At 35.8% G+C, this 16748-nt stretch overlaps 2 protein-coding genes across 2 annotated transcripts; both read right to left on the bottom strand.

The window, feature by feature from the left end:
* Positions 1-3896: 3896 nt before the first annotated feature.
* On the bottom strand, positions 3897-6569 carry LOC113711970 (germin-like protein subfamily 1 member 7). The gene is made up of 2 exons (XM_027235230.2): positions 6201-6569; positions 3897-4646 (listed from the first exon to the last, which is right to left on the bottom strand). Exons 1-2 carry the CDS (start codon positions 6325-6327, stop codon positions 4099-4101), a joined length of 675 nt encoding a protein of 224 aa, XP_027091031.1. The 5' UTR covers positions 6328-6569; the 3' UTR covers positions 3897-4098.
* Positions 6570-12445: 5876 nt separating this feature from the next.
* On the bottom strand, positions 12446-13372 carry LOC113711494 (uncharacterized). The gene has a single exon (XM_027234656.1). The coding sequence runs from the start codon at positions 13370-13372 to the stop codon at positions 12446-12448; it is 927 nt and encodes a 308-aa protein (XP_027090457.1).
* Between the last annotated feature and the right edge of the window lie 3376 nt (positions 13373-16748).

The following is a 16748-nucleotide window of genomic DNA, read 5'->3' as shown; positions in this document are numbered from 1 at the left end:
AAGTCACCAAACTACCACACAAACACTCTCTTTCTTTCCTCTCCATGGCCGGCCCTTCCTCTCCTCATTTCCTCCCCAAAAATTTCAGCTAGCTTCTTCCATTGTTGCTCCAAGAAAACTCTCCACACTTGCTTCTTGTCTTGGGTTTTCATACAAGCTTAGAAGAGGACTTGATCAAGGAAGAAACTTAGTGATTTAGAAGCTCAAATCCCTAGTGTTTACTCTTCATTTTGGGCAGCAAGGTAAACATCCATGAAACCCTCAACTTTTCCTCTTCAATTCATAGTAGTAAGTTAGTAGTTAGTTAGTGATAGCAAGATAGTTGTTGGGTTGTTGATGGGTTCTCAAGAACCTTGACATTTGGTAGTGGACTTGAGGTGGCTTGATAGGTAGAGGCCTTGAGGATTTTGTGTGTTTAATTGCTTGTTTGTTACTTGATATGGTGAGATATGGTTTAGTTCTAGTTGCAAAGTTGAAAAAGAAAGCAAGAGGAATGAGAGATGCTTGCTGGCTGAAATTTCTGGTTGTTCCTCTCTTGTTAATTTAGAAATTTTGATGTTATTTTGGTGCAATAATGCTTGATACATGTTGGTGGTTATGTGTATGAATTAACTTCCAAAAAGCTTTCCATTTGGTTGTGTTTAAGTAGGGTTAAAGTGAGGTTGAATTCTGGAAAATTTCTGATCAGATGACTCCAACCAGTGTTCACGTTTTTTGTTATAACTCTCTATTTGGGAGCTGAAATTGAGTGCCGTTTGTGGCATCCGAAACTAGACTCCGAGAGCTTTCCATTGGTATAAAATGCACCCCCAACTCGTTTCCTATGAGCCATAGTGAACTGGCAAAGATGACTGAAATTCCTCTCTGCTTGCATCCGAGAAACAGTTCTAACTGCAGTTTGTAGCGCAATTTTGCCTATCTTCCAAAACGAATTTTATGACAGTTCCTTCTAGTGAATTGTAGTATTTTGGATCTACTTTTCAACGCCACAAATCACACTAAATTTCAATTGTGTAGCTCTAGTTATGATCAGATTTTGAAACTCTGTCTAGTACGTCAGAACTGGAATTTCGTAAAATAGGTTCCAAACTTCAGTTTTCTTAGAACTGTTGTATCTTGGTATAGAAAGGTTCGAATTGAGTTCCGTTTGTTGAATTTGAAACTAGGTTTAGATTTTTAATTGTGGTATAAATTTCAAGGGCTGATTCCATTTCTATGAATTTTGCCGAATTTCCAAACTTCACTAAATTTTCAAGCCTGTTTTGCTCTGTCCTGTCTAGAACAGTGATTTTGAGCTAAAATTTGAATGATTTCGAATTGGAGTCTGAGAAAAGTGTCTTCTAGAAAGTTTTAATGCTTTAAGTCTAGTTTCCAATGGTATAAAGTTTCAATTTTTGGACTTACGAAACTCGAGATACGATTTTTTCAAGTAGTGTCACTTTGAGCTAGGAATTCCTGATTTTCAAACAAATACACTTTTAAAGAACTTTCCACCTTCCTTTGCGATTATTGGACTGTTTTAGGTGTAATTTCATGGTTGAATACACGGTTCCTTTGGAACTTTAAACTTTCATTTAAATCTTGGTTTTCGAAGGTTAAACCCCTCTTGATGCGTTTTCTTGGTCATATAACTCCCTTGCTTAATCGTACTTCTCTTCATACTCGAATTAGGGACTTCAACCCCTATTCTTATGGCCTTGATTTCCGTGAGTTTGAACTCCAAAAAGGGAGCGTTTTGACTAGAGTAGTTCTTGGTGAATTGTACTAGTTTTATACTTGAATCTTGGAACCTTAGCCTTGACTTTTACTATGAAAATAAGTGGAGTTTTGGATATGTTTGACTCCATTAGTTTGGAAAAAATATGAATGCTCTTTATATTCTAAAATTTAGACTTGAGATTTGAACTTTTGGGAGATGAAAACCATCTACTCCATTTTTCTCGATTTTCGTGTCGAAAGTGAAAATGGTACTTTCTCTTGGATTGAGATTTACTTACCATGACTTGAATAAAAAACGACCTTTGAGCTCTCTTGAGCATTATTCCAACGTTTTAGCTAGAAAAACTTTTTTAACTTGACTCGAATTTGTGACCTTGAGAGTGGGTAACGAGAAAATATTTTTCTTCTTAACCTTGGTCGAGTACATAGGTAATTGTGACTGTACATGTCTCAGGTGGTCACGAAGACGCCGAAGAGCTGTTTGATTTCTCGCTTCACTCTTGTTTTGCCCTTGACTTGTGGTGAGTGTCAAGTACATGTTAAATGCTTACATGTTTGAAATGATATGTGTACAAGTACTATACATGATACGTGAACTTATCGAAGCGAGAGTGTACTTTATCACCCTCGTCCTCTCTCTCTCTTGATTACATGATATTTGTTAAATGAATATATGTGATTTGTACTAGTACATGAATATGTTTAACTCGTGAGTACCGAGCGGAAGCATGTACCACACCCTATTGGGGTGGGAGATGCCTCTCATACCGACTCAGTGCTATGATCGATTCTCTAAGCGGAAGCATGTATTACACCCGGTTCAGGTGGGAGGTGCCTCTCATACCGACTCAGAGCCATAAACAATTCTAAGTCAATTGGAGCGATGTCTCATCGACCACTTATACTTCTGGAGGGCACCCCAACTCATTGGCTAACCTCGTAACTCGAGCCAGCAAGGGCTTAGTCGAGAAGCTTGGTGAACCTTGGAAAATATTATAGTTTGATCTTTTGAGATCTCGCTAGACATACTCGAATAGTATCGCCACTTCATACATGTTTGGTTCCAGATCCTAGTGGGTGTTAGGTGGATGGAGGAAGTAAGTGAAGCACTACGGTCGTGTTACTACTTGGGTTGACGGAGGGTCAATCCCGATGGCAAACTGATCGAGACGTGGAGATAGCTCCTGAGAGCTCTTGTATCGTTCTTGTGTTTTAAATTCCTATTTGTGCACTTGAATGAATTGTCATGTTTAAAGTTGCTATTAAACACGTTAATTGATTGATTGGTGTTACGTGCTTGCTTGTTTGCTTTCTTGGCCTCACTAAGCGTTCCCTCATCCCATTAAATTTGTTTTTCTTAATAGGCTTTGGAGGTGGATTGGAGGACCTAGACTAGCGATTTGGTGGAAGCTAGTATTTTTGTATGAACTTTTGGTGATGCTTAAAGTGTAATTTTGTTACTTCTGGTTGATGGATTGTAATGATAACTTTTACTTTAGGTGTTGAGACTTGTATATTCGATGTACTTCTTATTTAGTGGTTGGATGTTTCGTGGTTCTATATTAAGCATGAACGAATGCGTGAGTCCTGACGAGAGTTGGGCAGGCGTCCCGCAAATACCTTAGGGTTCGCATTAGGGAGAAGTGGGGGCATCACAGTTCCCTCTCTCCCCGATCTGGCCTCGACCAGATCATGACAAGAAGGCCGCGACCTGGTCGAGGCCAAATTAAGGGGGAGGAGAAGGGTGGGGATGGCAGGAAAGGGTATGGAAGGAGAAGAGGGAAGGGGGGAGGAGAGGGAGGAGGAAGAGGGAAGGGAAGGAGAGGGAGGAGGAAGAGGGAAGTGGAGGAGAAAGGAGGAGGGAGGCATGGTGGATGGTTGTGTTAATTTTTAAAAAGTACTCTAAAAAATTTTTAATTTTAAAAAGTACCCCAAATATATTCCAAAAACCTGTTCCTAAACACCAAAAAAATATCTACAGTAAAAGTTTTCATATACACTGTTACAGTAAAATATTTTAAAAACACTCCAAAAAATAGCTAATCCAAATGGAACTATGTTGTTACACTGATTTGTCATGTCACAAATCAAATATAGGACCAAAATCAAAATAGTCTAGGAAAAAGCTTATTGTCTATAATTTTTTGTGAAAAACTAGTTTATTGAAATACCCTGAATTACATAAACTTTTGTCTATAAATTTAAACTTTTACAAACAACTTGAACACTAGATACAGCTCTTATCCTGTGCTCTTAGGGCACAGAGTAGAACTGAAAAATGAAAAAAACTATATAAATTACACATCCAACATTATTCTAATTTGGATGGGGAACAAAACACAAAGGAATGTCCTCACACGAGGACAAAACATGTCTCCACTAGAACCTTGACTGGAGGTACTGGATCACCTTCTTGTCCAGCTGAAATGATTTAGTGAGAACTTCAGGAGAAATAAGCGGCTCTGTCCCGAAAACTGCATTTGCAATTGTGATGGTACCGGGGTTTTGGCTATTGAAAGCCACAATCCCCATCGCCTTTGTTTTCCCCACATTTCTTAGAAAATGAACTAGGCCAATTGGGAGGACGAAGATGTCTCCTGGTTTCAAAATCTTAGCATATAACCTATTTTTCGTGTTATCAGCTGGATTGGAGGTGACAAAACCAATATAGATGGTGCCCTCGATTACTATGACGGCCTCAGTAGCACGAGGATGCGTGTGAGGAGGTATGACACCACCTGGTGCAAAGTCTACACGAAGTAGACTGAGACCAAGAGTGTTAAGGCCGGGTATTACGTTAACGTCAACCAGCTTAAATCCAGATCCAAGAGAGTTGTTGGTGTCTACAGGAATATTAAAGCCTGTTCCGAGGAAATCGTCACTAGTTACCTGTTTTGGGTTCTTGCAGATCTTTCCATTGACGAACACTGCACAAAAGATGAGGATAAATCACCCATGTGAAAGAAAAATGGAAATGTCACAAACTACAACCTGTGACTAATACATCTAAGGCTGTCGTTATTCTATCTCTTTATCACTAACATTATAATATGAATCTCCCATCTATTCTGTAGACGCTCACAAAAATTGTGCGAGTTTTACACTTTTCTGTAACTTTCGATTTATCTTAATTTCGCAGCTTATGGTTCGATTATCAAATAAGCATAAAATACAAAAAAACAGGATGGAGAATGACACTAATAAAAATTAAAAGAAAAAACCCATGGATGGGTTATGACAACTTGACAAGTTGGATGTTACATTTTACTTACCCAAAAAAAAAAGTTGGATGTTACATTTTATTAAATGGTTGCAAACATCCATGGACTATGACAAGTTGGACGCTTGCTGTATTGTTCAAAGAGTTAACAATTTGCACCAACTGGGGTTGGGCCAAGTGGTAAGCAGCTTGGTTCCGCTTAAGCAGGTCTCGGGTTCGAAACCTGGCGTATGCAGCTACCCTTGTTGGGAGACTCACCCACCACAGCCAGGTGTGCGACCCGGGTCGACCAACGGATTAGTCAGGGCAAAGCCCTGGATACCGTGGCAGGCAACCAAAAAAAAAAAAAAAAAAAGAGTTAACAATTTGCGTGTATAACATATCATGTATGCATAAAATGGTGCAGGTTTTTTCACTTCTCTCTCTCTCTTTTTACCCCATTCTGCACGGTGCAAATTGCTTAATCGGTTGTCATAAAATTACAAAAAACTACCAAGCGTGAATGAAGATCATTACTTGACCATTATATGCCACGGATTGTTGATACTGTGAAAGCGTTGTTTATAAACCTATTATGAGGTTTTAAGGTGACGACGCCAGGATTACTTCTAATAGAAAGTTGTTGTTTTTTTTTATTTTCTATGCAACAATTCATAATAATGATAGTAATAATAACAGTACTGGTGTTCTCGATAGTATTCGGTAGTGACAACATATGTACTTGATAAGTGGCCTAATTACAAAGCACAAAAAAGCCACCAGTGCATTACAACTGATTAAAGTAATTCATTAGCAGACTAACCACCTTGAAAGCAATGTGTTTTTATTGGTTGACCATTTGAAGTAAATGGACTAAGTAACTTGCCTTGTAAAAAAAATTTTGCAAATTAGTGGGGCTTGTATTTTTTTCTTCTTTTTTTGTTGCAGAATCCTATTGCTAAAATAGGAAATGAATGTGTCATCAAATTCAATAACATTAAAGGAGAGTTAATCTTCCATACATTCATAGTGATATATAGCAAGATTGGATGTATGATGTGTAGAATTTGAGTTTCAAATTCAGATTATGATTAGTTATTATGCATCCAAACTCAACATATATATATACTATCAGTATAGAAAAAAATTAATTTAAGAAAATGAATTGGCCAGAATTGGTGCGACCTACTATGAACCATGATTTGATACAGACTAGCAAGGTACGCTACGTTAAGATTCCAAACATAAATGTTCAGAATCTGCAGTTTGGAATCGAACTTACCAGCTGCAGATGTATCAGACACAGCAACGCAGAAATCCTGCAAAGGATTGTCATCGAAAGCGTGAGAAAATGAAGATGACAAAGCCAAACAAATGGCAAGGGTCACAATAAAGCCAGCGGCTGCCATCTTGGTGAGCTAGGCACAACTTGGAGCTGTCGCACTAATCTAAGAAAGAAATTTGTTGGTTTGAGTAGAGAAACTACTGCTATTTATACTCTCAAACATGGGCCAAGTGTTCCTTGCCATCAAAATCACTCAAGATGTAACTAGACTGATGCCCCCTCACCCGGGTGGTTGCCCTTTCACATTCTTTGGTAAAAGTGTCCCTGCAAGTCTTGCATTTCCATTTGCTAAAAGATTAGAATTAAAAAGAAAGAGGGTTAATAACACTCCCCTGGAACCTATGGGGTGGTAATACTTTACCGCCTTGAACTTGAAAAATATACATTTTACCCCCCCCCCCAGTGCATTATATTGGCACTTTTAATTTTGACAAACTCATGTGCATATTTTTTTTTCGAATTACTCCCAGTCTTCCTAATTTCTTATTGGTCAACTTTTAGCTTGTTTCATTTTTTAATCATATATTCATCAAAATATTTTGCTACAGCATGATGTGATGTTAAACAGTAATTTAATTAACTTATTGTGTAGACTTATGTATAATTTAGCATCGGTTTAAATCGTACTCCACCCGCACCCTGGCCTTGCCTTATATATAATGTATTATAGTACTAATATATATGTATATATTGTAATCTAAAATTAAGAAAATGGTACTTTGTTGTGATAAAATAATGTATCCTTTCTTGGCAATTTTTTTGTGTTTGTAGTAAAAGTATGATTTTTTTATGTCAATTTGCTTGACTTTTTGTTTACCGCGTGTTGCATATTGTTTGTCAAAAAAATCCATGAATATTGATTTAGATTTTGCATAGTATCAAATGTGAAAAAACTACTGATAATTGTAGTTATTAATTTTGACTAACTATTCAAAGATTGATTGTTGCGATTGCTATTGATATTACATGTATCTTAAGAAAATTATGTCAAATAAAAAATAGCAATGGTTGCAATAGGAGCACGGTAGTGAAAAAGGTCGGGAATAAGGCGGCAGTTGGGATAGTTTTTTTTGTTCAATTTATATTGTAATATAATACCATAGCATGCAATAGTAGAATATTATGGTGAATACATAACAGAAAATACAATAACATAAAGGTTGACTACTGAGAAATTAGGAAGATTGGGGGTAATTTGGGAAGAAAAATATGCACATACTTGGTCAAAGTTAAAAATACAAAAAAATATATATAATTCATTTGGGGGGGTAATATGTATATTTTTGAAGTACAAGGTTGTGAAGTGTTATCACCCAATAGGTTCAGGGGCTAAGTGTTATTAACCCAAAAAAAAAATTTATTTGCGTCTTCTATATTTCTATCTGCCTATGGCTCCTAATAGAGAGAGTAGAATTTAATAAGTGAGGGAGGAAAAAAGGTGGATCAGAACTTAGAATCTCTAGATTTGAAGTTTCAATCTCAATCACTAGATCAATGCCTCCTCGATAATTTAATAACCAAGCTAGCATTGATAAATTAGTTGTAATAATAGTGATATTAGTTTCATTTGTAAGCTGGTTAATTCAATAACAAAAAACTCCTTAAACTCAACTTGTGGGTTTCTTGGATTTTATTCCTTGTAAATTGCTTTGGTGGGTTTCTTGGATTTTATTCCTTGTAAATTGATTTGGTCACTAATAACAGAAGTAAACAACTTAGTTTTGAAACCCAACTGTATCCCATGCATGACTAATCAATTATTAATGTTCTCTTCTAGGGATTTTTTTTCTTACACATAAAGGAAGATGGCCGTACCAATTTTTGTCTTGATAATAACTGCTCCATTTGTTGATCAAATTGAAGAAAAAGCTAAATTCCAATCTTGCTTCGTTGAGGTCACAACCAAACCTTTCATGAAATCAAACTCTCTTATCTCAAAAACTAACCAGAAAACAGAAAGGAGTCCTGATTGGTCGAAAATAGAATATTGATTGAGTAGGAAAGCCAATCCAGTCTAATTTTGTCATTAGTGTTGCATCATTGCTAATTTGAATCGACAAGAGCAAACCTGTCAGTTAACATCACCAAGTAGTTGATACTAAAGCCGCCACCCACGCAAGGCCAGAAGATGGCTCTCTCTTGGCTACAATTGGTTCTAAATGGATAACTCTATTCTACATTACATTATTGCTTGCGAGTCTTTATCATATACGTAAAAATTTAATGCATACCTTAGCGACTCTGGACGCGTGATATATGTGCAAATTTCGAAATTTAAATTTAAATTTAAATTAATTATTCTGCATCTAGATCCCTAGTCTGTGGTTAGCGATGTTGTCAGAACTAAAATCTTCCTGTTAGAGCAAATTTGCACCAAATGCCCAAACTACCATTACTCTGCAACTTGTGGATTGATCGAAAACTTAATTACCACTCCCCTTTCTGTAGCACAGGTCTGTGTCTTTCTGGTACATCTGAATTGTGGGTTTGGTCAAAAGGGAAAGCTATGGGATGGTAAATAAAAGATAGAACGGTTAGGAATTTTGAACAAAAGATAAACAGGCTTAGACTATTACTTTTTTCATTTGGCAATTCGTTTATGAATGTTTCCAGGTGGATCGGTGTTGAATTTCATGTTTGCAACTTTGAATGCTGTGAGGGCATATATAGCTTTTCTTGCGATTTTAGTTTCCATTTACTGAGTCTCATGGAACTTTTGCTTGTCAAAATTAGACATGTTGGTTTGGTTTATTGATTGCCCGCGATTATCAGTGAAGCTGCCGAGGGAGGAAGAGGAAGTGCGGAATCTGGGGAGAGAGGAAGAAGAAAGGCCCGCATGGTTTTTGGACACACTTGCTGTTAAACCATCTACTAATAGAGGAAGAGGATAGCTTGAGTGTTTGGAGTAAAATTGCTCTGGCAAGAAAATAGTAATTCTGACGGCATCGCTGGCCATTCTTTGTCCTTTATCAGTGTTGAAAAAATTAATCCATTGTAAATATGTCAAATTCTTTATTATGCAAAAATTAACAGAGCAAAAGCTCTGTATTGATTAATCTTGCTACGCAAATTTATTTCCAGTATCCCATGCATGACTAATCAATTATTCTTGGGTTTTTTTTTCTTTTGTTATATATAAAACGGAAGTACCAATTTTTGTTTTGATAATAACTGCTCCATTTGTAGATTAAATTGTAGAAAAAGCAAAATTCCCCTCTTGCTTCGCTTCATGAATTCGAACTCTCTTATATCTCAAAAACTTATTTGGATTGTGTTGTGAAACTAATAAAATAAACTCCCAAAGTAGGGATTGAAATAGTAGAGTGAGAGATAGAATATTATTATATTTCCTGATCAAAGTACTTCCAGGTTTCAATGTTACAAATGAAGTAGGATTCACCCCTATATATAGGTGATCCAAGATAGAAGGTACATGAACCCTATTAAGTACTAATACATGAATTTAGTACATCAAGTACATCCATAAATGAGTTCATCCAATGTACCAATGAATCTAGGGAGAATACATGTGACTATCATCTTGAGAATGCAAACGGACATCTTCATCTTGTAATCCTTCTTGAGAATATCAACGGACAGCCACATCTAGAGAATATCAACGGACATCCACATCTTATCATTATTTCATAACACTCCCCCTTGGATGTCCATGACACAAAGAATATGCCTCGTTAAAACCTTACTAGGGAAAAACCCAGTGGGATAAAAACCCTAGTGAAGGAAAAAGAGTACACTATTCTTGTGTAATAAATTCTCCCCCTGATGCAAACATTATATGAGATCTTTTAGCCGACGCATACCAATATTCTTCACCAGTTTCCCAAACGTAGCAGTTAGCAAAGCCTTGGTAAACAAATCTGCCAAATTATTATCCGATCGGATTTGTAGCACATCAATCTCACCATTCTTCATTCCAATGTCGTCTTGTAGGCGAGGAATTAAATCTTGCTAATAAATTCACAGCAAATGATATATCTGGTCTTGTACAATTAGCAAGATAATAAGCGCACCAAATGCACTGAGATATGGTACTTCAGGACCAAGTATCTCTTCATGTTCCTCTTGTGGCCTAAGGGGGTCCTTATTAGGATTCAATAATCTGATGACCATTGGGGTACTTAATGTATGTGCTTTATCCAGACGAAATCGCTTTAATACCTTCTGGGTATAAGTAGGTTGGTGGATAAAAATTTTACTCTCTAAATGCTCAATTTGTAAATCAAGGCAGAATTTTGTCTTTCCAAACTCTTTGATCTCAAATTCTTTCTTCAAATATTCGACAGCCTTTTGGATCTCTTCAGGAGTTCCAATCAAATTGAGATCATCAACATATATCGCAATAATCACAAAATTTGACCCATTTTTCTTGATAAAAACACATGGACATATTGGGTCATTGGTATAACCTTCTTTAGTTAAGCATTCATTGAGACGGTTATGCCACATACGTCCAGATTGCTTGAGCCCATACAAAGACTTTTGTATTCTAATAGGATACATATCTCTAGGATTTGATTTACATGCTTCAGGCATATTGAATCCTTCAGGGATTCTCATGTAAATATTATTGTCAAGATTCTTATACAAATAAGCAGTGACAACGTCCATCAGACGCATATCAAGTTTTTCATGCACTGCAATACTCACAAGATATCTAAATGTGATCGTATCCATTACAGGTGAATACGTTTCATCATAATCAAATCCAGACCTTTGTGAAAAGCCTTGGGCTACAAGTCTTGTTTTATATCTCACTATTTCATTCTTTTCATTCCTTTTTCTCACAAAAATCCATTTATATCCAACTGGCTTGACACCTTCAGGCGTTTGGACTACAGGCCCAAAAACATTTCTTTTAGCCAGTGAATCTAATTCAGATTGTATTGGCCTTTTCATTTTGGTCAATCATTTCTATGCCGACATTCATCAACTGATCTAGATTCATGATCCTCATCAACTTCTATAATATCAAGTGCTACATTTCATTAGGCTCCAATTAACTTTTCTATAATTTCATTCTCTTCAGGAGCTGGCTCTTCGGGAGCTGGCTCTTCAGGAGCGACCTCTTCAGGAGGTTAAATTTTGTCATGACATTTATTTAATCTCCGGAGATATTTGAAATCAATGTATACCTTATATAGGTAGGCCGGCCTTTATTTGTAGCACTTGTACATGTCCTTCAGGGACATCAATTTTAACCAGAGTATTTCCTGCAGGAATAGTTGATTTAATAACTCTTCTGGAGTCGATAAATATAATTTTCTTCAAATGAAGAATTTCTTGAACTTCTAGTTCACATTGTTTTGTATGAGGATCGAGGAAATCCAATTGTTCAGATGATTTCCTTTCGGTTGATCTTTTCCTCCCCCTAATGTCGGGATAGATCACTCATCAATAGATCATTCATCAATATTTTACGATATTTAATCGTAAAAGGTGATGCATATCCGACATAAATTTCTTTTGGAGCCATGTATAATATAAAGGGGGTATGTATAAATACTTGTCGACATTCAAATATTCTCACTTTTGCCAAATCATATATTCATTGGGATCAGTAAACTTCTGGTTTACTGCATGTGATGATTATAAATCAAATGAGAATAAAGATAACTATATCGATAACCATTACACCCTCGAATGATTAATATGATATAATCAACTTTCATCTGACTTGATTTTTATTATTATCTCATTCAGTGTCTCAATTTGATATCCATCTCGACGGATATCTTTAATAAATTTCTTCGAGTGTTGGGAGAGAGTAGTGCATTATTTACGACAATTTTGGTTCCTTCAGGAAAAATAGAGTGACTCTTCCAGAGCCCTCAATTAATTTTGCACTACCACTGATGGTATTAAATTTGTCTCTCCCATTTCCAAAGAAGAAAAATATCTTTTATTTGTCAATATAGTGTGCGCAGAAGCACTATTAACGAGACAAATGTTATCATCACCATTATTTGATCCCAAACATTTGGCATCCATTTCTTCTTCAGGAAGAAAATAAATGAAACTAAATATTGATAAAAGATACGAGAATAGACATATGCAAAGTAAATTGATAAAACTAACAACATATCAAACAACATACCAAAGTAATGGACAATCCTGCAAAACTAACAATATATCAAACATCTAGACAAATATTAAATATATGATCATTTTGCATCTTCAGGATGCTCAAAGAAATCGGCAATATCCAGGTGTGTCATGTCAGCATCATCATCATCATAAGCATTCTTTTGGTCGATAAAATTTGTCTCGACATCTTTGTCCTTCTTTTTCAATGATGCTTGATAGAGGTCAACAAGATGTTCAGCCGTACGACAGGTACGGGACCAGTGACCTTCCATACCACATCGGTAGCATTTTTCTTCATAAACTTTCTTTTCTCCTTCTTTCGGATCGTAGTCATTTTCTCCTTTTTGGGAAATATTTTGTTGCTTGCCACGGCTATAATCTTCACGAGGCACAAATCTACTACGATCACGTCCACGGCCACGGCCACGTCCACGGCTTCTTCCACGGCCACCTCTACGGCCACGTCCACGACCTCGACCAGAATTTTGAAATTGAGTCCCATTCGCTTCAGGGAATGGACTTGCACCAGTTGGTCGAGACTCATGATTTTTCAGCAGTAATTCATTATTTTGTTCAGCCAACAGAAGACATGCAATAAGTTCAGAATATTTTTTAAATCCTCTCTCTCTATATTGCTGCTGCAGGAGCATATTAGAGACATGAAAAGTAGAGAATGTTTTCTCTAACATATTTTCATCAGTGACTTTTTCGCCACACAATGATAATTGAGAAGTAATTCTGAACATGGCTGAATTATATTCGTTGACAGATTTGAAATCTTGTAGTCGTAAGTGGAGCCAATCATATCGGGCCTTTGGAAGAACGACCAACTTCAGGTGGTCGAATCTTTCTTTCAAATCTCGCCAAAGGACAAGAGGATCTTTGACAGTAAGATACTCTACTTTTAGTCCTTCATCTAAATGACGACGAAGGAAAATCATGGCCTTAGCACGGTCTTGGTTTGAGGCATCATTCTCATCAACAATAGTATTACCAAGACCCATTGCCTCAAGATGAATTTCAACATCCAATACCCACGATAAATAATTTTTTCCAGAAATATCAAGAGGTACGAACTCTTGTTTTGTGAGATTAGCCATAAGACTATGCAATAGATTCGTAGGAAAGAATATTACCTTGATAAGTAGCCAAAAGTTGTTCGGGCAAAATCTTGACACGTTTCGTGCTTCACTTTTGCTTCGTGCCTTTCCTTCACTCAAAGTAGAGACTCGTGCTGATAACGTGTTGTGAAACTAATAAAATAAACTCCCAAAGTAGGGATTGAAATAGTAGAGTGAGAGATAGAATATTATTATATTTCCTGATCAAAGTACTTCCAGGTTTCAATGTTACAAATGAAGTAAGATTCACCCCTATATATAGGTGATCCAAGATAGAAGGTACATGAACCCTATTAAGTACTAATACATGAATTTAGTACATCAAGTACATCCATAAATGAGTTCATCCAATGTACCAATGAATCTAGGGAGAATACATGTGACTATCATCTTGAGAATGCAAACGGACATCTTCATCTTGTAATCCTTCTTGAGAATATCAACGGACAGCCACATTTAGAGAATATCAACGGACATCCACATCTTATCATTATTTCATAACAGATTGCAAGTTTTCGCATTAACATTGTCTTGACACATTTTTCAATATCTTGTTTTACTTCACATGCACCATATTACTACATTATAATTTCCTACCAAAACTCCAAAAACTTGGTTCGGGAAGGGCTCTGACCAAAAAACAAAACGAAGTCCTGACATAGAAGTTTATTAGAAACTATTGATTGAGTTCGCATGCTAATCAAGTCTAATTTTATCAAGATATAGGTTCTGCATTATTTTTACAGTTGCGTCTTAATCTGGACTGTTGTTAATTTGATTGGGGTAGAGCAAACCTTTCAGTCAACTTCACCAATGTGTGGTTGAAATTAAAACCGCCACCCCACCAAGACGCCTCCCTCTTGGCTGCATTTGGTTCTAAATGGATAACACTTTTGCATACTAACAGTTTGAATGCATTACATATTTGCAAAATTCAATGTATACACTAGCAAGTTTAAATAGATGATTTATGTATAAAATTTGAAATTTAAATTTAAATTGAGATAATTATCATGCATCTAAACCTCTAGTTTATACTCTATTAGTGAAAAAAAGATTAATCCACCCCAAATATATGAAATTTTTATTATGTAGAAATAAATTCTGTTAACCGAATAAAAGCTATGTATTGATTAATCAACTCTAAATCCTTTGCTTGGATTGTGATTTAAAAAAAAAAACAATTTTATGTTTGCTATGAATGTTCTTTCTAGACAATTTCTATTTCACTATTTTATTTCACAAAAATCACATTTTAAAAATATAACACAATTATTTTTCTCAAAATCTCTCTAAAAAACGCAATCCAAACGGACTTTAATAGCATTGTTTGGATTGCAGTTTTCAAAAAAATTTTAGGCTTTTTGTGATCACATTTTCAATCACTTTTAATCTTACATACATTAAATCACAACAGTATATTTTTCTACAAAAGCTCTAGAAAATAGCAATTTAAATGAGACTGCTCTTGAAAGCAAATTTAGCTACGCAAGTCTATTTCCAGTATCCCATGCATGACTAATCAATTATTGGTAATCTCTACTTGGGATTTTTTTTTTTTTTTGGCACATGAAGGAAGATGGCAGTGTCAATTTTTGTTTTGATGATAATTGCTCCATTTGTTGATCAAATTGAGAAAAAGCATAATTCCCATCTTGTTTCATTGAGGTCAGAGATAGACGTTTCATGAATTCAAATTCTCTTTATCTCAAAAACTAACCAGAAAATAGAAAGCAATCCTAATAAAGGAGTTTGTGGTAAAAAATATTGATTGACTTGGCAAATCTAGTCTAATATTGTCAAGATACAGGTTTTACGTGATTTACAATTGCATCTTAGTTTGCACTGTTGCTAATTTAATTCGAGAATGAGCAAACCTGTCACTTAACTTCACCAATGTGTGGTTGATATTAAAGCAGCCACCCCCAGCAAAACGCCTCTATCTTGGCTGCATTTGGTTCTAAATGGATATCTCTCTTTTACACTAAGAATGCGTGCACTTAAGAGTCCGTGTAATCAATGTTAAAGCTACCGCCACCCCGTCTCGATACGCTTATAATCTATTCTATACTGACACTATATGCACTTACGAGTCTAGGTGCATATTCATACAATACCTAATATATACTCTAGTGAGTCTGAGTGCATGATATATGTGCAAATTTTGAAATTTAAATTTAAATTGGGTTATACTCTATCAATATTGAAAAGATTAATCTATTCCAATAAGTCAAATTTCTTTATTATGAAAAAATTAATGAGGTAAAAGCTCTATATTGATTAACCAACTCCTTTTCAAGGAGAAGTCGTTATCCAACTCTGCGCGCATCTGAATTGAGAGATGGTTCATTGATGACTACATAAAGCTAACCACGTTCCAAATTTTCTGATTTGACCTAGACCAGACTACACATCTTAGTAGTTTACTAACACCAGACTTTGAATTCAGTTTAAGGCTATGTTTTTAGACTCGGACTGGATATCGACTCGGTCAAGCTCAGGAGTCAGGGGTCAATGGGTTCGATCGAATTCGATAAGGGTTGAATCGGATGATGTCATAAATAAAAATTATTTAAAAATTAAAATATTGTATGTAAAATACCTAAGAATATGTTAATATTAATAAAGGTATATTCATATATATCTGATGCTTCAAATATATTTAACAAGAAAATACAAAGAAATTAGAACAACCAAGTAGCAATTTATATTATTTAATGAACATTAACAAGTTTAGAATTAAAATTATAGACTTGATTGAAAATTAACATCAAATTTTAGGACAACATTTATAAACTATGAAATATTTGAGGTATATTAATAATTTTTAACAACTTAGTGGTCAAAACATAATATTGAAAATGTTTGACCTTTTAAAAAAAAGGCTTTGACTCAAACCGGTTCTTCCGATTTTTTGGTCAAACTCGATTTTTGACTGGGTTTGACCGAGTTTTTACCCATCCGGTCTTTTAGAGTAACTCGGACCGGACACTTGACCGATTCCCGATCGGACCAGCCGGTCCGGTCCGAGTTTAAAAAAATAGGTTTAAGGACGTTGCCGATGTACGTTTATTGGTCAAAGACGAGGTGTGGAAAGGTGGGGGAAAAGGACTAAGCGATTGTGGCCGCAAATGATAGGGAATATGTCTTGGATGGGCATGTGCAAAAGTATTTTGTGACCTGCAACTTGAAGAGCCATTGGTTGTTGAAGTTGAGCGTAAGGGACATATGAAAAGTTGAGAGGATTTGAAAGCATAAA

Source organism: Coffea arabica, chromosome 10e (assembly GCF_036785885.1).
Source record: "Coffea arabica cultivar ET-39 chromosome 10e, Coffea Arabica ET-39 HiFi, whole genome shotgun sequence".
NCBI classification, from domain to species: domain Eukaryota; kingdom Viridiplantae; phylum Streptophyta; class Magnoliopsida; order Gentianales; family Rubiaceae; genus Coffea; species Coffea arabica.
The sequence above is the reverse complement of the archived record's forward strand: the minus strand, read 5'-3'. Positions and strand labels throughout refer to the sequence as shown.

Coding starts and splice junctions, on each gene's coding strand:
- LOC113711970 (XM_027235230.2), bottom strand. CDS start 6,327: ATGGCAGCCGCTGGCTTTATTGTGACCCTTGCCATTTGTTTGGCTTTG. Junction 4,647..6,200: donor GTCTGATACATCTGCAGCTG/GTAAGTTCGATT, acceptor TCTTTTGTGCAG/TGTTCGTCAATGGAAAGATC.
- LOC113711494 (XM_027234656.1), bottom strand. CDS start 13,372: ATGGGTCTTGGTAATACTATTGTTGATGAGAATGATGCCTCAAACCAA.